The 23,115-nt window shown below is 46.6% G+C and overlaps 1 protein-coding gene across 2 annotated transcripts in view; it reads right to left on the minus strand.

The window, feature by feature from the left end:
- Positions 1-23,115, minus strand: part of Slc7a1 (solute carrier family 7 member 1) — a 75,391-nt gene that overhangs the window by 9,783 nt on the left and 42,493 nt on the right. For both annotated transcript variants that reach the window (XM_028779808.1, XM_028779807.1), the window contains exons 2-7: positions 13,632-14,015; positions 9,272-9,430; positions 6,877-7,051; positions 4,303-4,421; positions 3,499-3,721; positions 2,196-2,335 (exon numbers count right to left, since the gene is read on the minus strand). In XM_028779808.1, coding sequence (XP_028635641.1) covers positions 2,196-2,335; positions 3,499-3,721; positions 4,303-4,421; positions 6,877-7,051; positions 9,272-9,430; positions 13,632-14,001 — 1,186 coding nt within the window. In that variant the 5' untranslated portion in view covers positions 14,002-14,015. The remainder of the gene's footprint in view (positions 1-2,195; positions 2,336-3,498; positions 3,722-4,302; positions 4,422-6,876; positions 7,052-9,271; positions 9,431-13,631; positions 14,016-23,115) is intronic.

The raw sequence follows: 23,115 nt of genomic DNA on the forward strand, positions 1-23,115 counted from the left end.
CCTCCTCCACCCACCCATCCCTCCTCCATCCACCTATCCCTCCTCCATCCATCATACATCCAGCCAGGCAGCACTGATTGAGAGTGTGTCAGTCACTAAGTTCTAGGTACCCATCCTTGAAGCAGATGGGCCACAGTGTCTGGACTTCTAGAGTATTGTCTAAAGACATCTCTATCTGGAGATAAGAGTGACAGGGGCCCCTAGTCTAGATAGTCAAGTAAGAAAAGATTGTTCCTCACATATGCAAAGTTCAAAGTTATTCCTAAATGGTGACATCCCTATCACCAAACCAACCTTCCCATCCTGCCACCCAATTTTGGGTTTTAGAAGAATTCAACACATGTGCTTGGGAGGTCCAGGACAGTGGTAGAGCACTGGCTTACTATATGCAAGATCTGGGTTCAATCCCCGGTGGTACGATAAACGTGTGTTTGTTTAAAAATCCCCTGTGCTGCCTATTTATGTCAGTATAATACCAATTTTCCCATTTAAAAAATAATTTGGCAAGATCTACTCTGGGACATTTTCAAATCACATGGAAATCAATACAAATTAAAAGCGTGATCACAGGCGTCTCTGCAGCCCCACCGGATCAATGCAAGCCAAACAGATTTAAATCGATAACTAATATGGTTGGAGAGCAGCGAGGGCCTTCCAGATAACTGGAACACCTTCCAACCACACATCCCTGCTCCGTCCTCCATCCCTGCTCGCAGAGAAACCCAGACAAACTGCTTCCAGGAGATGATCTTAGAATATCAACTACTAATCCCACCAAAGGGGGAAAATAAACCAAATACTTGGTTTGAGTGACATGTACTTTATAGACACTTGAAAGATTATGATTTGACCTCCTTTTGTGGGCATGGGAAGGAAACTAAATCAAATTATGTGGAAACACTGAAGAAATCCCTCAGTGATTGAATTCTACTGGTCACATTGTAACCTCACTGCTAGAATCACTCATTACAGGCAGAAATATTGCTAAATAATTTGAAACTTGTTTTTTTTTTTTCTTTTAGTATAATAGTCACAAAACAAAAACTTTAATAAGCAAAAATACTAATAAAATTAGTAAATAATTTGTTCATTTAAGATGGCCCATCTTCTTACTAGTGGCCATTCAAAAAATCACTGAGATACAAGTTGTATAGTACCATGTGTCCAGATGGATCAAACAAGACCCCTGGTGTTAGTCGATTCTGCGAGGAAATGCCTCTGGCAGAAACACTAATGGATCCAGAGCGGCTCTGCCTCCCTGGGTGCGAGCCTGGGACTCTCCGGGTCTCTACTTCTCCAGCTGGCTCTAACCTCAGTCGTGAAGGGAAAAAATAACAGACCACAAAACACAAAACAAATGGCAGTGTGCACCCCAGCTTCCTCTCAGGTCTCCGGTACTGTCATGGGGTCCTTTGGTTTACAAACCAAGTTCATCCAACACAGCTGTCCTCTTGGGGAGAAACATGATCGTATAAGAAAACTTCCTTAGCTCTGGGTCTACCACTATCTGAGGGCAAACAAGAACATCTAAATATGCCCCCAGGAAAGAGATGGTATACGGTTTTTGTTTTTTTGTTTTTTTCAATTGACTGAGGGACATTCATTTTTCCAGGGATCTAAGAGCTAAGATACATAGACACCGGACTTTGCGGATATTACCCAAAGTCTCCTTGGTCAGCTACCAAACTCTACACAGGGAAACATTCAATGGGCAGGGAAGGTGGGTGGCTTTGAAGAGGTGTTTTTTTCCATCTGATCCTCTGTAAACCTGGTTTCTTTGTCTTTTATCAAGGTATAGGTATCGAGAAGGAGAGACGACTCAGCAGTTAAGAACACTGGCTACTCTTACAGGGGCTGGAGCTCAGTTACTAACCTCCACGTGTTGGCTCACACTATCTGTAACTCTACTTCTGGGAAACCTGGCTCCCTCTTCTGGTCTCCATAGGTACCAGGCAAACACTTGGTGTGCACACATACATGCAGGGTCAAACACCTGCATTTTTACACATGAAATAAATCTTTTTAAAAAATTAATGCAGCTATCTTTTAATGAACCCAGTTCTGAGTATGAAAAACAGCAGTTTGAAAACCTTTAATGGACGAATGGCAGCTTTTCACAGTTCACGGTTTTGCTCCCCTGGGAACGCTGATTTAGTTGTTCAAGTAACACACTGTAAATTAATTACAACACTTACCGGCAATGGCGCCTGAGGTCACAGTAGCGATTACTGGTGTTTTGGTCCTCTCGTTAATTTTGGCCAAAAATTTAAACAGTAGTCCATCTTCAGCCATGGCATAGATAACTCGGGGCATGGGAAACATGGAGCCTAGGAGACTGGGTGAGACAGACAAAAACAAAGTCATTGGCAAACAGGGCCTCTGACGACCCATGCACGGGGCCCGCCAGGATCAGCCCCTTCCATACTGCTTGGCACTCGGGACACTAGGGCTCAGCACTTCACAAAGTTAACATTACAGGGGTAAGACCAGTGATAAGAACAGGGGCGCCTGACATAAAAGAGATGTGATCCAGGAGCAACTCCAGAAGGGAGGTTTTGCATTTGTGTCTGCAATTATTCCTAGCTGAGGCCTTCATTAGCTCCTGTTTACACAAGCTGGCAGGGAAGCACAGGGTTGGTGTGGGGGTAGGTGGGGCATCTCATTAAAAGGCACCCACTCCTTTATGCAAAGGAGCTCCCACCTTACAGCCAAACTAAAGGCCAAGAAATACAGTGATCAAAGAGGGGGCCTGGTTCAGAGGCCAAACTCAGGAGCAGAAAACCGTTTCCTTGCCAAGCATCATGTACAGACATTGGCTCCAGCCCTACACAAGCGTGGTGGTTTCCCATACCTACTCTCACACTCTGCAGTTGGTAACTCGTGTCACCTACACTATGAAAATATTAGATGGAAAATTCCAGAAATAAGCAACTGATCATTCTACCTTTTAAAATGTCAGTACATGGGCTGAAATGATGGCTCAGTGGTTAAGAGCACTGGCTGCTCTACCATAGGTTCCCAAGTTCAATTCCCAGCAACCATGGGGTGGCTCACAACCATCTACACTGGGATCTGATGCCCTCTTCTGGCAAGCAGGTATACATGCAGACAGAGCACTCATACACATAAAATAAATAAATAAAATTTAAATGTACATAATAGTGCCTCCATCGTACCCTTAGCTATTGGTAGCAATCTTACTTTGCCAAATGTTATATATTAAACTTTATCACGAGTGTGTGTGTGTGTGTGTGTGCATGTGTGTGTGTGTAAAAGGGAATACTGTGTATATAGGGTTTGTGCATATAGGTCTGTTGCTTCAGTCATCTACTGGAGGTCTCAGAGTGAAGCTCCCCATGGATAGAAGAGAACACCTTTTCTAACACAACACAGTCGTGTGACATTCCACTGGTGTTGAGGTGCTGGGCTAAAACACAATGAGACACACCCTTGGCATTCGGGTGCTGGGGTTGAGAGCGCTCGGGAAGCTGAACTCACCTGGTGGAGAGTGCGCAGAGGGAGCCAACGGCCACTGCATACTTAGCTTCTTCCCAGCCCCTATGCTTGAAGGCACCGGGCAGCGGGCTGTCGATGTCCAGGCAGAAGTAGGGCATCATGAGGGTGAGAGCGGCGGACACCCCAAAGTAAGCTATGAAGCAAATAAGGAGGGACGCCACGATGCCCACAGGAATGGCCTTCTGGGGGTTCTTGACTTCTTCTCCTAGAAGCATTAGGGTGTCAGCCAATGAGGGAAAGAGGGGCAGAATCACATCCTCTGCACAGTCACGCCAAAGCACAGGCCCCACAGGGTTCAGTCAGCAGGAACCTGGGCCTTCTGCCCTCCCCGTGACAGAACAGGGCCCTTGGTAACACCCACCACACAACCACAGCCCAGGAGGGTGTTCCCGACCTTCCTATCACGGTTCAGCTGAGGGAGAGGCTTGTTTCCTTTGGCTGAGAAAGGCTGAGAGGCTTAAGGAAGCCTGACCTAGCCAACCTGCCCGGCTGTTGTTATCATAAAGGCCTGCACGTGCAGATATGAAATCAGGCTACAGCCACACTGTCATTGTCCCAGTCTAGGGACAGAGCCCTGGTTATGCTAATGATGTAATTTCCTGTCAGGCACTGCTCCTAGGGGATGTGGGGAGGTGAGAAGCGATCAGATCAGCAGGAAGTGACAAATCTCTGCAGTTACTCCCACAGAACCAGAGCAGCAAGTGGCATGTGCCAAGAGAAAAAGGCATTACTGTTAGTGGTTGCAAAGGAGGAGGGAGGGCCCCACGGGTGCGAGAGCCCACAGACCTGTGGTGGCGATGCAGTCAAAGCCCACAAAGGCATAAAAGCAGGTCGCTGCCCCTGACAGAACACCGGAGAATCCAAAGGGCATGAACCCTCCCTCACCGTGTTTCACATTTGTGTCGCTAGGAGAAACAAAAACAAAACAGCAAACATTAGAACACCTGCTGCACGGTTCCATTTTTGGGGACAGTGCTGCTCTGAAGAGAAGAACAGCAATTCAGTCCCTTTGGCCATAGACCCTAGTTTTCCAGTAAGGACACTCAGCGGGTGGCAGGCCTCTCTGCTCCAGTGCCCAGAGCCCCAGTGGCACTCACTATTAACCCTTCCAGAAGCATTTTCTATGTAGAGAATGGTAAGGAGGGGAAGGAGTCTGAGGGGACACAGCACACAGGTGGGAAGGGTCTCTTCCACCCTCCTCCCCAGGCTATGTATGCACCAGGAGCTTGAGTCTATAAACAGGTATTTCTAAACAAGTTCAGGTATTACAGAAGCAGACTGTTTATAGTCCTTAAGCACCCATATATATGAGAGGGATACAGCCGCAGGCAAAAGTGTTGGTGTCGACACTTGTAGGTTTGCTTTGAAGAAGCATCAGGCAGGAGCCCCTGTAGAGTGAGAGCCTGTGCTTACAAAGACGAGCAGAGTCCAGTTATTTAAATGAGGGTGGAGAAGACTGGACGCCCAGAAGACAGCAAAGGGCTAGTCATGTGCAGATAAATGGCCAGAAACAGAAGCTTTGGAAGGTTTGCTGAAGAGGGATGCTTTGATCCGACAAGAGTCTCACACAGCCTTCACCCAAAGGAGAATGGGTGCCAAACCCAAGAGCAAGGTTAAACCGGTCCACAGAGACCCCACCACACTTCTCAGACCCACCCCCACCCCCACATGTGCTGTCAGGCCTCCATGTTCCTGCCTTAAGTTCCTGCCCTGACTTCCATCAATGATGAACTGTGACCTGGAAGTGTAAACCAAACAAATCCTTTCCTCGCTGGGTTGCTTTAGTCAGTGTTTTACCACAGCCACAGAGAAGCAATCAGGACAACATCCCCTAGCACGATCACCAGAGGTCCTCTGAGGGATGAGGTCAGGGAGGACAGTGTGGGCTCGTTACTGACGGACAAGCAACTTCATACATACGTACACAGGGCTATTGGTAGAAATAGAACTCTATAGCTGGGAGAGGGGGAATGAATAAATAAAATAAAGCCCTTTATAGACTTTCGAAAACGAAAGAGCCAGCTAGGCTCCAGGCCGGCAGAACTTTGCTCTTAAAGTGGCAGATTCCCTTGTGGCCCAGCAGAAGTGTCTCTGGTCTTCAGATGGACTTTAAGACCCCACCTGGGCAACAAATGTCACCTTGTCTAGGAGACCAGTGCTGTATAAACCAACCCTTAAGGCAGCCAATGCGGGATGACTGGGGAATTACTGTTGTTGGCCCAGGCAATCTGTAATAACAAAATTAAATCTCAGCTGAATCTGTAATAACAAAATTAAATCTCAGCTGACCACCAGGAAACAAGAGGGACCTCTGTGCCTCACTCCTGCCTGTAAATAGCAACCAATGAAATGTGCTCTCTCAAGTTTCCAAAGCCTACGGTGGAACTTCAAAATGCACTTGGAGTTGGCTCCACTCCACCTTAAACTCATGGAGACTAATACATTTGACATAAATATAACTAACTCCAAAATGTTTGAGAATGAGCCAGCAAATGTCCTTATTTCTCCATGGTAGAATTTAGGAAAGGAAATGATACTTTCCTTTGAACTTATGATTCTAGGATAGCAGTATTTGTGAAGTTTTGTATATCTAATTCAATATTTTCCCATTTCCATTGTAGTGATAGGACAGGTTCAGCATCTGTCGCCAATGACAAATGTGGTTTGCCCAGATCCCTAGCATAGGACAACTCTTCTCCACTTCCCTTGTAGGTATACGTGGCTATTCACTGGACTCTGGTAAAAAGAATGAAGATGGAGGTAGAGGGGCGTGGCCAAGCCTGGGTGGGGATGTGGCAGAGGTTTTCCAGGCCAATCTTCAGACACCCTGGGGTCACCCTGTCCCTTATTCTATTTCCCACTCTGGAAAAACTGGGGTGTGCCCCCACACCTAGTCCAGCAGTAGCCAGACAAGAGGCCGACAAAAGTTGTCATCAGGCAGGACAGAACAAAAGGAAGACACCTGGGATTCCAAAGTGGTCAGCGCCACCATAAAAAAGCCATGGTGTCTTACAAAGATCCCTTCGTCACAGAGATCCGAGCATTAGCCTCAATGAGGATAGACTCATGGACAACTTGCATCTCGTGTGTCCTGGGACACCAAGATTCACCTGAAAATCTTACCAAGAAGATTAAAATGACATCACAATGATTTGCCTTTGTTTCCTGAATAATTAGAACACATTGAAGATGCTGCAGGAGAATGAGGTGGTGCACACCTTTTACAAAATAAATTAAAAGCATGTGATATTTAAAGCTGTGTGTTATCCTATGAACTGTATCACCCAATATCTATCTGTGAGCTACAACAGCAAATACGGAGAACTGTCACATGCCAACGGGACACACAAACAAACTCACTTGTTCCTACAGAGAGGGCTGGATTTATTCAAGAAATCTTTCTCCGTGAGCTGCCAGTTTTCAATAGAGCCTTTCACAAACCCCGACACCATGATGAAGCACAAGACCAGGACGTTAATACAGGTGAAAATTTTGTTGACCATGGCTGACTCTTTCACGCCAAGAGTTAACAGTCCTAAGAAAAGGCACAAACAGAAAGTCATGTAAAAGGCTTAGCCATATACCAGTTTAGTTCATTCAGGGGCAGGGGACAAAAGGTGGAGGGGAGAGAGAAACCAATGGGCATGGGACCTCCAAAGTCCTCTGTGAACCTCAGGGAGCATGGCCGAAATGACTCTAGAGCAAAAATCAAGGCAACCACAGAGAGTGGGGGAGCTCACATCCTGGATTCCTAGGGATCAGAAGGTGCCACTGTAGTGTACTGAAGGCCGGTAGACTTCGAGACCGGCAGTCAGTTTTCCACAAAGTGCAAGCCCTTGGTTGAGGATGCACAGAGCCTTGAGCCACACACCAAGTAGGGGAAAGATATTACAGGGAAGTTAAAAAAGAGATGATTCTCTCTGAGGACATGTCACGTGGCTCAGTGTCATGGTAGGATGAGAGGTTTGGGGTGAGGGAATGGTTTGGGTTTACTTCGAGATATCTGTCATGTTGCTAGGATCGATTATTTGTGTTCTAGGAAATGCTAGCACACACGGTGCCTCCGCAAACTTAGTGTGTATAAAGAATATCTAAGTTTGACCAGTTCTAGCTGGTAAACTCACATTAAAAACAAAACAAAAAACAACAACAACAAAAGAAATCGGATCAAGTGACAGGAAATGGGAACCCCAAAAAGCATTCTCCCACTCCCAGTCTTGAGACTCCCACACAGTTTGGAATTTAAGTGCCTCTGCCACACAATGCACATACGAACACACACACACACACACACACACATATACACACGGGGAGGGAGGGTGGGAGGTGACACTCATGTCGTAAGGTTTATTCCACTAGGTGGTGCTATAGGGAGGCAAAGCGCTTTCAGGTCTTTATAGGTCACTGGGGCGGCCCTTGAGAGGAACTGTCGGCCAGGACCGGGTCCTTTCTTTTCCTTCTCTTTCCAGCCATGAATGAACAGTTTGGCACAGACTCATGTTCGCATCACAATACACTGCCAGCCCACGGGCCCAAAGTAACAGGGCAAAAAGCCTCAAATACTGTGAGCCTAAATAAACAGTTTTTCTTGATACTACGTGAATCCAGGCATTTGTTACAGTGACGGAAAGAAGGTTAACATGTGGCTAAATCATGATGGACCTGAAAGGGGGCGTAGTGTGACCCAGGAACCAGTATAGGTGGAGAATACAGCATTCTCGTGGGCAACTTCTACAGATCTATAAACAAAAGAACACTGCACATACCAGGTAAATTATGAGATGCTGAATGATTAACCAGTGGCTAAGATGCCACTATGTTCCAAAGTATTGTTTACTTGAGTGTCCCTTCTGCTCATGTTTATGAAAATAAAAACCTAATCACAGTTGTATGAACTTATTTCCTGATACAGGTTTCTGCTAGCAGGACCAAAAATACTGCCAAGTCTGGCCCCAGCGGGATGACTTCAATCACACAGAAAAATAGGGGTGTGCGGCTTTCAAGGTTCATCCAAGACTTTCTGACTTCTAATGTTTGATGAGAACTACCTGTGTTGAAGTTTCATGTGTGTCTGGTAAATGCTCTGTGGAGAAAGATGCCCTCCTGAGCATCAGAGACACAGATCAATGCCGCTAAAGAGAAGCTACCATTGGCTGGGTCCTGCGGGACCTGGGATTTTCAAACTCTGCCACTTATGTATTGAAAGGGTGTTCCTGTGGCTGTGACGTGTAAGTAAAACCACCCAAGATGCCCAAGAAGCCCCAGGTTTTCATTCCTCTTCTAGAGGGGTGCTCACTGCTCCACAACTGCCTGGCAGACAAATGTCTATGGCCATCCACTGAGTCGAAAGGTCAAAGGGCAATCAGTACTACAAAACCTCACTCCAAGAACATGAGATATACTGACATCTGAGACTCTCTCTTTGAACCAAACATCAAAGACCTCAGTACCTATTACACCAGCCACCCCTGGCATGATCTGGAAGTAACCACTGGGGCAGGGAGAAGTTAAAATTGTCTACGTATTTATAAAAGAAACCAAAGAAATGGGGGGAGGCACCAAAGAGACCAGAAAGCAAAAGCAGATGGGAGTTTGCTTGGTAGTAAAAGCACTGGCCAGGCAGGCATGGTGAGACTCTGGGCTCCATCCCTAGTACCTCCAATAAATGAACAAAGAAAGAGATAAAATGTAAGCTCCCAACAGGAGTTTTACCCATTGGCCCCAGCACAGCATTTGCGTCAAAATGAGGCTTTACCTGTTAAGATGATGATTATAATCACAGCAAATATGTCTGGGGTTTGGGCTAGCACCCCAGGGGCATTCAGGGCCATGTGTTGACGTGAGAACTCGCCAATGGGTTTGCCTATCAGCTCATCAAAAGTGGCACTCCAGGCTCTTGCCACGCTTGAAGTACCTGCCACAAAACACATGGTGACAATTAGAGATCGGCAGTTAACAGACGGTCCCTGCCACCCTGGATGTTACAGCACCCCTGCAGCGTCACGGACAGCATGCTGTCATCTTGCAGTAGCAGCTGAACCACAATCTATTCTATGAACAGAAGGGGTGGCTCGAAGGGGTGGCTCGACAGCGTATGGGGTGAAGCCAAAGGCTCCCTGGGGCTTCTAGAGTTTGGAGAGAAGTACATTTTATACTCAACCAAGATCTAGAGTGTGTGTGTGTGTGTGTGTGTGTGTGTGTGTGTGTGTGTGTGTGTTGTTACACTGGTATAGAAGAGTAAATCCTGACCACAAATTGAAACTTAAGGTTTTTCAACTCTGTTAGTAGCAATGGCAATATGCACTCAGTAGAAATAGTAGCACTTTGAACGTTTATCTTTTCAGGGTCTAGTAATATTTGATTTGGTCCTCTGTAGTGATAATGGAGGGCATCAATGACCGACCCGTCAGCCCAGCCTGTGACCATGAGGGAGACTCTGTCTTGCTCCTGAACTAGGGCATTTGAGGCTGTGGTAGATCCGCCTGCACTTTGGACTGCCCATATTTTAATTGCTTTTGTATTTTCAAGGGCGGGGGTAGGGTCGCAGTGGGGAAGGGAGCAGGTGTGGATTTCTGGGATGGGGTCTTGGCATACAGCCTGGCCTGGCCTCAAACTTGCCATCCTCCTGTCTTTGATTTCCAAGGACTAAGATCACAGGTGTGCACCACCCACCCCATTCGTTTTGATATTTTGTTCTACGAGGTATTTATTAGTATGTAACTCTGAGAAGTTTGGGAAGCATCTGTGTGTGCACTTAAAATACAACATACGTGTATGATCATAAATGTACACAGACACACATGTATTGTGTGTTATCACAATAAAAAAACTTAAAAATAGATAACTGCCCTTATGAACTGATGCCTTCTGATGCCTTTAGTCAGATCTAATCATTCGAGTCACTCAAATGACAAGTCAGGAACCTGACTTCAGAACGCATTCCTGCAATGGGTAACTAACTGGTCAATCCGGAAACACTGCTTGGGAAGTGCCATTCTCCCATGAACCCTTGGCACAGGGAAAACGGTATCCATACCTTCAGAACTCATCTCAAAGGTAATCTATAAATGGACTGACCCCATCTCAGGGCCAAGCCTACCACCGAACCCTGATCAGCTAGCTTGCCACTTTGTACCCAGAAGCCATGGCATCCTCAGGGTGCAGGTCTGCAATGAAGGCCCCACCTCCCCACCCTGCACCAATCCTAAATCCCCCAGTTACACAGAACACAAGACGGGGCTTTCGCCAGCCACTGACTGTACTGGCCACCCTCACCCTCCCTTTCTCCTTCCGTTCTGAAGACACTCGCTGCCTCTCCAGTGCAGTTTGTCAGGAAATGACACTGGAGATTCAATATTTGCATCTGGCATTTTCCTTTCGTTTCAGACAGCCTTGTCTATGACCGTGGTCTGAATTCTCCAAAGAACGTCAGAGGGATCCACACAAGGATTCAATTTCATTATTTGCTCTCATGCTAAGTGTTTTCCTGACAACTTAGACATTTCACCTCATTTTTCATCCAGCTATTAGAAATTTTGTCCAGGAAGACCACAAGCCTAATGAAGAAAAATGGCCTGTCTGTCTGCCTGCCTGCCTGCCTGCCTGCCTGCCCTGCATGCTTCAAGAAGCCAGCTTACTGCAGTGACATTCCAAGCCCCACCCTGCTGGATACCCCAGCCTTTCTTCCCAGGCCACCCTGTTCCCATTTCAGAAACGGCTTTTTAAAAATGCATAAGCATAGACATATGTTTAAAACTGAAAAACTCTCCTCCCTCAGTAGCAAAGGCTGAGTGTAGGTTTCCAGATCGATTCCGTGCGTCTTACACAGGCACGCAGCACTCCAGGAAAGGCTATTATTTTGTTGGTCTAACAGCAGCCAACGCAACAGTTCAAGCTCACTATATTTTACGCCTAGGTAAACCCACTGGAAACGTAACAGCCCATTTACAAAAGCTACATCCCCACTGAGAAGCTTTGGTACGTGAGTCATCTGTGGTCACAAATCTGCAGGCTGAACAGGAAAGAATGGTTGTTATGAATTTTACATTAGAACCATTAGAACAAGCTCTGCTGACTCCCAGACGCCATGGTTGCTAAAAGAGAGAAGCCGCCTGCCTACTGGACCTCTGAGCATCAGTCTCTGTCCCTGCCTGCTAGCCTGAGGAGGTGGTTATGACATCTTCCATGCAGGCATGAGACGGACAGGACCCAGAAGTCCCTGAAGGTGGCTCATAGAACCATGTCCACATTTCCTTGTGGGAGTGGGCTTAGATTTCATAGGTGGTTGTGTTTAATGCGAGTGTTCAGTGAAGTCCATGAAGGAAGGCTGGGTGGGATGGAGGACCAGAGTGAACAATGGTTTTAAAACAGGCAGGAATTTTGACCTGGACATCCTGCCTCTGAAGTAGTTTCAGGGGGAAAAATGTGTAGCTCTGACCTACAATTACACAAAGTAATACTTTAGGAAGACAACATCTATGATCCCAACAGTGCAGAAGGACATGCAGTTACCCTGTATTTATGGGGGCTGGAGAGCTGGCTCAGAGGTTAAGAGCAACGGGTGCTCTTCCAGAGGTCCTGAGTTCAATTCCCAGCAACCACATGGTGGCTCACAACCATCTGTAATGAGATCTGATGCCCTCTTCTGGTGTGTCTGAAGATAGCTACAGTATATTCATACAAATAAAATAAATCTTTAAAAAAATCCTGTATTTATAAACCTATATATGCAATATAGTCAGTAGCAATATTACTATGGAGAAGCCACCATGATATTTTGGGCTATAAAAAGATCAAAAATCTATATACTCAGGGGTTGTGAGAATGACTCAGTGGAAGGACATACATGCAAAGCCCTGAGCTCAATCCCCCTGCATCTCTACCCAACCCTGTTAATGACAAGACATCCCTAACTGTTCAGACAATGTCACACATCTCCAGTAAAATGGCTAGCCCAAAATTTGGTAAATACTATTTCTGTTAGTTATAAGGTTGGGTGTTTCTCCTCCCTCTGTGTTTTTCTGTGTTTCCCAAAGTGTCATCTATCATGTGATATGTTTACTGTAATAAAATGTGTGTGATAGTTTAAATATGTTTAAACCAAGGAGTGGTACCATTAGAAGGTGTGGCCTTGTTGGAGTAGGTGTGTCACTGTGGGTGTGGGCTTAAGACCCTCATCCTAGCTGTCTGGAAGTCAGTCTTCTCCTAGCAGCCTTCAGATGAAGATCTAGAACTCTCAGCTCCTCCTGCACCATGGCTGCCTGGATGCTGTCATGTTCCCACCTTGATGATAATGGACTGAACCTCTGAACCTGTAAGCCAGTCTCAACTAAATGTTGTCCTTATAAGAGTTGCCTTGGCCATGGGGTCTGTTCACAGCAGTAAAACCCTAACTAAGACAGGGTAGGAACGCATTAACAGAAATGAAAACCACTCCTTAAAATTAGAATTATCCTAACAGCCATGTATCCATTGAGTTAATAAGAATGGTCACAGTTGGCCCAGCTTGGTCCTTCTCACAGGTGCCATGTTGGCTAAATTTTTCTCAACTTCACCCAAGTTAGAGTCACCTGGGAGGAGGGAACCTTAACCGAAGGTCATCTCTACCAGGATGACTGGTAAGCAAGTCTGTGGGGGCATTTCCTTGATTAATGGTTGATGTGGGAGGGCTGAGCTGACTGTGGGTGCCGGCCACCCCAGTGTTGGCAGTCCTGGGCTGCACAAGAAAGCAGGCCAGGAGAGAAAGCCAGTAAGAAATGTTCTGCCATGTTCCCTGTTTCAGTCTCTGCCTCCAGGTTCTTGCCCTGGCTTCCCTCCCTGGTGGAGTGAACCTGTAAGCTGAAATAAATCCTCTCCTCCCCCAGTTGCTTTTAGTCTTGGTGCTTATCACAGCAATAGAAAGCAAACTAGAACAGATGCAAAATGAGAAAAGTCACATCGGGAACTGCCAAGGCCACTTTAATCCCTGTTAAAAGTGAGAGGCAAGAGTGGTCAAGCTGGAATGGGCCCTGAAGATAGACTAAGTCAGTCTTTGGGGAGAAGAGAGCAAAGTGTCTCTAACAAGTGGATCAGAGGACAAAGACTTCAGGCTGGAGAGGACTAGAGAGAGGACTTACCGATGATGTAGGAGAGAATCAGGTTCCAGCCAGTGATGAAGGCCCAGAGCTCCCCCACTGTCACATAGCTGTAGAGGTAGGCTGAGCCCGTCTTGGGGACACGGGCACCAAACTCCCCGTAGCACAGGCCGGCCAGCACCGAGGCAAGAGCGGCGATCAGGAAGGAGATGATGATGGCGGGGCCAGCATTTTCACGGGCCACGGCACCGGCTAGGACGTAGACACCAGCGCCCAAGGTGCTCCCCACGCCAAGCGCTACCAGGTCATAGGTGTTGAGGCAGCGGGACAGCCGGCTCTCCTCCCGGCTGCAGTCCACCACCTTCCGGCGCAGCATCTGCTGGCCCAGGCTGAGCAGGTTTTTGCAGCCCATTGTGCTGAGCAAATCTGTCAGAAAAGAGAGAAGAGTGGTGTTCCATTCAGTTACTGTCACATGTTTCTCCTACAAACCTCAGTTTGGAACACAGAGATAAGGCCCTTTATAAAATCATCTACTGCTAAAATATTTTCAGTTTACAATTCCACAGAAACCATCAGATTCTGTGGTTCCCCAGTCTTGGGGCTCTCCAGGACTGAAATGCATAGTTGCCCTGCCAGAGTCTCTGGCTTCCACATTCATTTCAGTTCTTGGCTCTAAACCGCCTATGGGTATAACTGATAGCTCACTACCTAGGAACGCAAACAGTGAGTGACACTGTTCCTAACCTCAGCTGTGACTTAGCAGGATAACCAAGGTGTAATTTAAAGCACACCGTGTTATAATGAAGTGCAAACCAAACTGTGTCGTGATGATTAAGCACACAAGCCCCTGCTCTAGCTCAGCAGTTCTCAGCCCGTGGGTCACGACCCCTTTGCAGACCACATGTGAGACATCCTGATATCAGAGATTTACGTTATGATTTAGAACAGTAGCAAAACTGCGGCTGGGAAGGAGCAATGAAATAATGTCACGGGTGGGGATCACTGCAGCATGAAGAACGGTGTTAAAGGGTCACAGCGTTAGGAAGGTTAAGAACCACCCCACTGCTCTAGATCATGAGTTCCATCCCTAGAATAAATAAATAAATACATGTAAGAGAAGAAACCAGGCACAGGATTTCTGAAGGGTCTCTGAACCATCTTCACCATTTTTTCAAAATATAAAGCTGTTCTCAGATGAAGAGTTTAGGTCAACACCAGCCAGCGTGTGCAGACAGAGGCTACCAGCATGACTATGGGCTACTACGGTTTTGTTTGTTTGTTTGTTTGTTTGTTTGTTTGACTCACTCAGTGTTCAGCTGTATCATCCATTAGTATTTTGTCAACCTAACTCAGACCCACAATGAAGTCACTGATTAACAAAGTAGTCCTGGTCTGGAAAATAGTCACATACCTGGAACAAGTCTAGCTAGCCAAGACACTGTATCATCTGCCTGTCTCTGTCCCCACCCCTCCCCGGGGCCTTCCGTCACTGCAGGCTCTGGGTCACTAAGGAACTGTGGACCTTACTTCCTGTGTTTTATCTGCTGGCTCTATAGAAAACAGTATTATCAAGATTTGAAAAAATGTTCAATGACACCTGGGAATCCCCGTTATTCCACACAGATGAGGGCTACTAACTCATAGCCATGGTCAAACACTGTCGCAAAGCTCTGCTCTTCTCCTGGAAGCCCTGCAGGTGGGAAGGAAGTGTCGCCCCCGACACCTGGGGGGGGGGAGGGGAGGAGAATCTCAAGGAAATGAGAAACACAGACCTGTCACTAAGAGGGAAAGTCCCAGAACTCCAGACTTTGAAGATCCAAGGAGGACAATGTAACGTCTTTCCAGTGTCTCACACTGTACAAGGGAAGGACTAATTTTGGAAGTAGCCAAGCCAGGCACAGATGTTGGAGTGTTTCTGCAAAACAGACACTGCACCTGGGAACCAGAGAGCTTCCTGCACATTAGGCCAAGGTTCTGGGTGGCCAGGGAAGCAGGAAGTGCAGAGGCCTGCCCCTGCTGGACACATGGACCAAAACAACTAGTAAACAGGTACTTTAGGATGTTCTTGACAGAGAAAGTTTAGCTTTGATAAACCAGCCTGGGCACAGAGGGCTGTGCTAGAGAATGTTCTTTTTATAAAAAGAAGTTGCAGCTCCGAGAACAGGATGCAGAGCCCGAGTGCTTGCCTAGTACACAGGTCCGTCTGTCCAGTCCAGTACGTTTTAACAAGTACAATAACTTCTCTACGTGCTCACACGCTTGAGAGTCACACCCAAAGCATAGATTTCTGAACCTCCGTAAGGCAGAAAGTGAACTCAGACCACAGGCTAGGACAAAATGGCTCTCTTAGCCATGCCTGGGTGCAGAATATGTAGGCACAGACATACCTGTGTCACCACCAGCACGGACAGGATAATACCCACTCCAAGAACCAACTCACAGACATTGAAGGAGCTTCAACGCTCCCTTCAGACTGAAGATCATGAAGCACTGGTTTGCCGACATCATATGAAGAGGTTAGACAGTGTAACCACGGAGCTGAAGCTCACAGGCCCCCAAGCACAGGCACAAAAAGAGGCTCTCTGCCATTGGTGATTGGCGTGGCCCTGGGTGACAGGGAAGTGAAAGGGGGCACAGCTGGAACCAAGGCACTGGAATAAAACTGCTGCCAGGTGCTGTGAGCTCCCGATGGGATCACATGTCTCAGTGGGTGAGAAGGAATGTGTGACATTAATTCACTACACCTAGGGTTTATTTTAAGAAAAATGCCCCTTACATCATGCGGAGGTATTTTAAAGAGGTTCACCTCTTCCACTCAGACCAGGACTCCAAATGGGACTCTCAACCAGCAGCTGTCCAAAAGATGAGGTCTCTCTGTACCAACCAAATCTAGGCATCCCAGCAGTAAATGGAGGCCAACTTCCTGAGACTGAAGCCACCAGGTGTGGAAAACAGGATCTGGGGACTAGGTTCCGTGTTTCCTGAGGGGAAGGATGATTAGATACACAGTCCCCACTAATTTGTATTGATAAGGTATTGATAAGACTCTTTGAAGCAGAGAATCTCAGCTCCGTACCATCCATACTCACTGATTTTTATAGACCGCTTGCCTTTCAATAGCGATCTGTCCTTTCTTACAGAAATTCTAATTCCAAATTGTATCCAGGCTATCACCATAAAAACAGAAGTCAAATAGAAGGCTTCGGAGTTAAGACTGCACACTGCTTGTGCAGAGGACCCAAGTTCAATTCCCATTACCCATGTTAAGCTGCTCACAAATGCCTATAACTCCACATGTGGGAGACTTGAAACCTCTGGTCTCCATGGGTAGTGTGTGTGTGTGTGTGTGTGCCTGTGTGTTATACACAATTTAAAACAATAAAGATCTATCTTTAAACAATAGAAATGGCCAGGTGTGGTGGTGCATGCCTTTAATTCCAGCACTTAAGAGGCAGAGGCAGGAGGATCTTTGGATCTTTGTGAGTTAGAGACAGCCTGAGTGAGTTCCAGGACAGCCAGGGCTACACAGAGAAACCCTGTCTCAAAACCGCCCCCCCAAACAAACAAAAACAAAAAAACAAGAAAACAAAAGCAATATATAAAAATAATTTTTAAAAACAATTAAAATGGCGCACTAGGTCAGAGCTTCAGAAAGCCTTATTTTAGCTCTCTATTTAGAATTTCTAACGGAACTGGGGAGTTCTGGATGATGGGACTTTTTTGGTCTCAGATTTAATCACTGATTCCCTCCAGTTTGATGGTTTGAGGGAGACATCGGTCAGAAAGCAGCTATTAGACACCATTCCCAAACATCATTCCTTAAAACCTTAACATGCTGGAATCGTTCCTGGGTTTCCAGAAAGACGTGTCCCCTCATGACCAGCTCCTACCTATAAACTGGTGAGAAGCACAGTAGGGACAGAGACAGTCTGCATTTGTTCAGAGTTCAAGAGACCACAGCACTGTTGCTAGAGACAACACGGGAGATGACCAACCCCTGTACCTGGTGGGCTGTGGCATCTCGGAGGTGCATGGAGCCTTTACAAGGAAGAGCAGGGTGCCCACAGTGCAGGGCCCTGCCAGCAGAGGTCCCAAAAAGAACATTCTAGGCTATTGTGGAGCAGGAGACTTGAAGACATTAAGTGATGGAGGTGGGGGAATCTGTAGGGGGGAAAGTAATTTTAAAGCAGGAGCCACTTCTGCTTCCCCTGCAGATGTTAGACAGCCAGGTGTAAGAACTTAAGAGAGAATAAAATCAGGGAACAGACAAGACCAGTATACAACTGAGGGTGGAAGCATTTAGAGTAGGAGAAGCCATGGAGTTCTGCAAGGAGCACCAGGCCAGAACGGAACAAGGTCCAGTCAGCAGTGATCAAGGTGACACAGTGGGCAGAAAAGAAAGAAGGTAGAAGAGTCACCATAACCATGGCCAAGGCAACCAAAGAACTGACCTAGTGGATCCACTTCCGGTCTGAATGGACGTGCTCCCAAGGAAACAAAGCATAAGGGACCAAGGACCTGGACACACTGCTAATCTGGGGAGAAACGGTGTGAGGAGGAGAAGCCTCAGCAATGTAATACACAACTCAGAACCTCCATTCACAAAAACCCAGTCCAAAACATACAGAAGGCACTCGCTGACCAACAGAAGCTGTCTCAAATACTGAATGAAATTTCACTTCATTCTGGATATCACTAAGTAAAAGAGACAGAAGAAAGAATTCCTCCCATCTAATAAGAACTTTGAGAAATTTATAATAATGTTTGACAAAATAATTTAGCCATTAAAAATAACCACACAGGGGCTAGAGAGATGGCTCAGCAGATACGGAGCACTGGCTGCTTTTCCAGAGGACTAGGGTTCGGTTTTCAGCACCCACACAACACTTCAAAACCATCTGCAACTCCAGTTCCAGAGGATCTGATAACCTCTTCTGGCCACCATGGGCACGCGTGGATGCACATACTCAGGAATATACATTCATTCAAATAAATAATAAATCTTTCAAAAATACTAAATAACTCCAAGAACTACCACCAGGGTAAGAGGTCCCAAGACAGGAGAGTTGGGTCCACAAAGTGGCTGAACTGTGCCTTAAGAGTCAGTTTTCTTGAAGAACAAGGACATGCCATCTCACCCACAACAGAGGCTCAAAGACGATCATCCAGACCCTTCACGTCATGATGGAACCTTGGCTCTGAGACACATTGCCCTCTCCTAACACCCACAGAATGTCCAGAATGGATCTCTCAAGCCTATCACAGGAAGGCCCAGGGACAGTGTGACAGTCAAACTGTAGCACCCACCAGGTGTTCAGGTCTTGGTAACTTTAACCTCAACCCCCTTTTACACAATCAGAAAGCCCACGACCCTCATTATCTTCCTTCTGACCCAACAGGCCAAAGACAGAACTCCCAAAGACAGAAGATCTATCCTGAGACAAAAAGTCACAGCATGTAGGAGAGCTACAGGAAGGAAGCTTCAGAGCTGAGGGCCTGGCATGACTAGAGACAGCTTCCAAAACCCACAGGGGATCCACCAGTGGCAAACTACCCAGGAGAAACACTGGAGGTATGAAAGGTTTTCTTTTGGCTCAGAGGTTACTGTTTGTGGTCAGCTGGCTTCAGCTGCCTGGAGGCCTGAGGCAGAATCTCAGTCTCTTGCACATGTGCCAGAGCAAAAGGGCTCATCTTATGGCCAGTGAGAGAAAAGACAGGGCCTAGGCAAAGATACAGCCAAGAGCATGCCCCCAGTCTCATGCTTCCCCCAAGTAGACTCTACTGCCAGCCAAGAAGGCCACTGAGTTATGATACATTAGTTAACTGACCCATTGAATAAATAGAGGCTTTGTGATTAGTGATGAGACCCACGAGCTAGGGATAAACCTTCAACATGTGGACCTTTGAAGACACTTCATTCCCACAAGCTGTAATCCAAAGGTGGGAGGTGAAGGGGAGAAGGCACCAACAGAGCTTCAGTCCTCAGCCATGCAGGAAGTAGTTAAGAACCTCGAGTTTATCACGGTTCCAACATGACTGAGCAGCGTCTAGACCCTACATATACCTTGCAGAGGCTCAAATAAGCCTGGGATGAATGTCGGCTGTACTAGCATCATGGAAGCACTAAGCCTGCCCGTGAAGATCCAATGCCCTCTTCCGGCCACACAGGCACTGGCACACATGTGCACACATGCACAAACACACAAACACATACAAAGAAACTACTCTGTCCCCCCAGTGCAGGTCCTGTGAGACCCCTGTGAGAAAGAGCTTTGGGAGACAGGATGAAAAGCCAGCTGGGGATAATCACTTACTGAGCCTTCTCCTCCACCCCACCCACTTCTTTTCCTTTGAATCTTAGTTACAAAGCAAGCCACCAGGTCTACCCTGGGTTTTGAACCTGCTTTGCCATAGACTCCATTGATTTCATCTATACCACCATACCCACACTTTTCCAAAGTTACTTACCCAAATCATAGACTACCCACCCTGGGTGTGGAAAGGGATTAACCAGGACGAGGAATCCTCTCAGGGACACCGAGAAACCTTTCAAAGATATGTACAAGAACTGGGTACTGGAGGCTCCCAAGCTTCCCAGGGACAGTTCCAATGGAGCAGGGCTAACTAGGATCTGGACCCAAGGAGCAGAACAGTCCATAAAATAGGCTTCATTCATGTTCCCCTGACATGGAATGCTGGTGACTTGGGGTATCCTGAAAGGTGAACAGTACATTTCTTTGGCTCCTTCTAGAAACATCTTCTTTGACAGAGGACCAGAACCAAGAATAAGGCAGAGGATTCCTTGCAAAAGCTAATTTCACTTCCAGTTGGCCAGTCAGCTAACACAACCCCAGCTCATTCATCTGCCCAGTCAACAGAGCCTTTAATGAACCTGGGCTGGTCACCAACATTCACCAGAGCCAGGGACGACCTTACCTTCCAGACTTCTAGAAATGTCTCAGTCCTCTACTTGGTGACCAAAATGTGCAATTTCTGTGAACTCCAATGATTCGAAAGTAGACAAAGAATAGAAGCTGTGGGAAATGAAGGGCAGACAAGGGAGCTGGAGTAGGGGATAAAACCAACTCGGTGAGCTGGGCCTGCCAGGCAAAAGAGGAGACAGACACCAGAGCCAGGTCAGGCCTGTGCAGTGTCTCCTTAATCATCCCCAAAGTCAGGAAAGTTGCAACTCTCTGAGCTCTTATAAGGAGAGTAGGGTGGAGTTTCGATGGTGAATTGCTCAACCCACATAACTCAAAAGAAACAGGGCCAGGATCTGAACTCAAGTCACCTCGTATCAAAAGCTGTGTTCTCTGCCAACTGGGCTAAACTGACACAACTTTGGGCTGGTTTTCTGTTTGTTTTGATATTACTGTTTGAGGTGTGTGTGTGTACTGAAGATCAAACCCACAGCCTCAAGCAGGACAGTCACACCCCCAGCCACCTAACTGTCCTGTAACAGTCAGGCCATGTACCCTCATTGACCTGGATCTCTCGCTCCACCAGCCTAAGAATCCCAAGCAGCCAAGACAATCATGTGCAGCTATTCTCTCATTCCTGGCTCGCTGGACACAGCATTGTCCAAACATGCCTCCCGCTGCCGGACAACTCTCTACTTTGTCATTCCATCTGACATCTACAAGTACAAGACGGTCGACTTGAATTTAATGACAACCGCTTCCTGAATGCAAAACTTAATTATACACACACACACACACACACACACACACACACACAGCTGCTGGCTTTGAAGTGTAGGAAACCAGAGAGTGGAGGTAAAAGTGGACCATTTCAGTTGCATGAACCGCCCAGGGCTGTGGTAGGAACGTTCTAGAAATCATACAGACAGCAGGGGCTTGGAAAACCTATGTAGAGGGAACTCTAGACAAGTCAGAGAGATTAAATATGATGATGGAAATATTACATCTGTAAAAGCATCGAAAAACAGTACATAAAGAATCTTCAGGGCGGGGTGATTGAGACCACTGACTGTCTTAGAGGATTCCAGGGCTCTTTTACTTCCTGAATTTTTACTGTCTTCCCGCCTGTATTGATCAAGTACACAATGCCTTTGAGTTAGAGGTTGAAAAATCTCTCTAATGAAATCAACAAACAGGACAGGGGCATAAAGAAGATAAGAGGCTCCCTGACAAGGTCAGCCTATCTCCTGTCTACATAGGAAATGGTGGTAATTAGGTCCGTGGGATTTTGTTATGCTTTTTTCTGTCTCTGTGTGGGTCTGTCTGGAAATTTCCAAAATTAAAGGCAAAAAGAAAAATTCACCTAGAACTGACCCGGAAATGTTTGTGCGCCCTACATCAGGCCCCACTGCACACCCCAGGGCCTAGACAAGCTTCAAATGTTATCAGCCACTGTGATGTGCTGAGTGAAATAGTCTTTTCTATAGAATCAAGATGAACAACATGGAATTATTAGTACGGAACCATTTTTATTGGCTTTATAAAAATATAGCCAAGAGTTAAAAAAAAAAAAAAAAACCAAAGCACAAAGGACGGTTCTCTCCAGCTGTGATTTCAGGAATTTCTCTCTGGGGCTTCCCTCTAAACTATGCTGGAAAAGCCAACATGAATTCTAAAGGTTAGATGTGGGAGAAAGAACTAATTCTCAGGGCGTTCAGAAGCTCAGGTGCTGTGCTAGACAGGTGGAGAGAAGGGGAGGGGATTTCCAAACACTCATTTTTCCATGCATGTACTATGAGGGACGTGGTGAAGTGTGCTTTCCAGCAGGTACTGGAAAGAAACAGCACACACCTGCAGCTGCAGCTGGCACACGGGACAACAGACACCTGAAACCACACTGCTGGTCAGAGGCCAAAGAGAAGCAGAAGGGCAGAACCACATCTTGAGGGGTCTAGCCTGGCCTAGAGAGGCTCCAGTTTTGGCATCTTCTTATACAGTATTTTAATCTGATTGGCATAAACCTTTGCATAAACAAATGTCAGAACCAGTTGTATTTACCTGCAGTCCGTTCTGGCTCTGTCTTCTCAAAGAGCCCTCAGGCACACAGAACCCACACCCCTGGTTGCCATGGGTATTATCTAGGCAGAAGAGGTCAGCACAAGTAATCCCTACACAGGAAATGCCACATTTTGTGGTCTGTCTTCCTGGCCTATTCCAAGTCACAGTTCACTGGTGGCCAAAATCTCAGGCGCTCAACCCAGAAGGAAAGTGTTTATAATCTGAAACACTCATTCAGACCAAACCTGGCTAAAAAACGAGTAGCCATATTTATCCCAGCCCCAAGGTTTCCTCCTGTGTAACATGCATATAAATAGGTAGACACCCTGGGAGGCATGAACCGAATAGCCTTGAATAGAGAGCAGAAAGAAAACGTCCAGTTACACAAAGGTCTTCGGAGATCAGAATGTTTATCTGAGCGATCAAAGACCCAACCAGCCCAGAGGACAGGTAGAGGTGGGGAAAGCCACCCAGAATGCTCGAGTAATTCTAAAGGAATGACGCTAACTGCCTCGTGGGAGAGCGCCGAGGCCGCAAGCAGTGAATTT

This window comes from Grammomys surdaster, unplaced genomic scaffold (assembly GCF_004785775.1).
Source record: "Grammomys surdaster isolate TR1022 unplaced genomic scaffold, NIH_TR_1.0 362, whole genome shotgun sequence".
NCBI lineage: Eukaryota > Metazoa > Chordata > Mammalia > Rodentia > Muridae > Grammomys > Grammomys surdaster.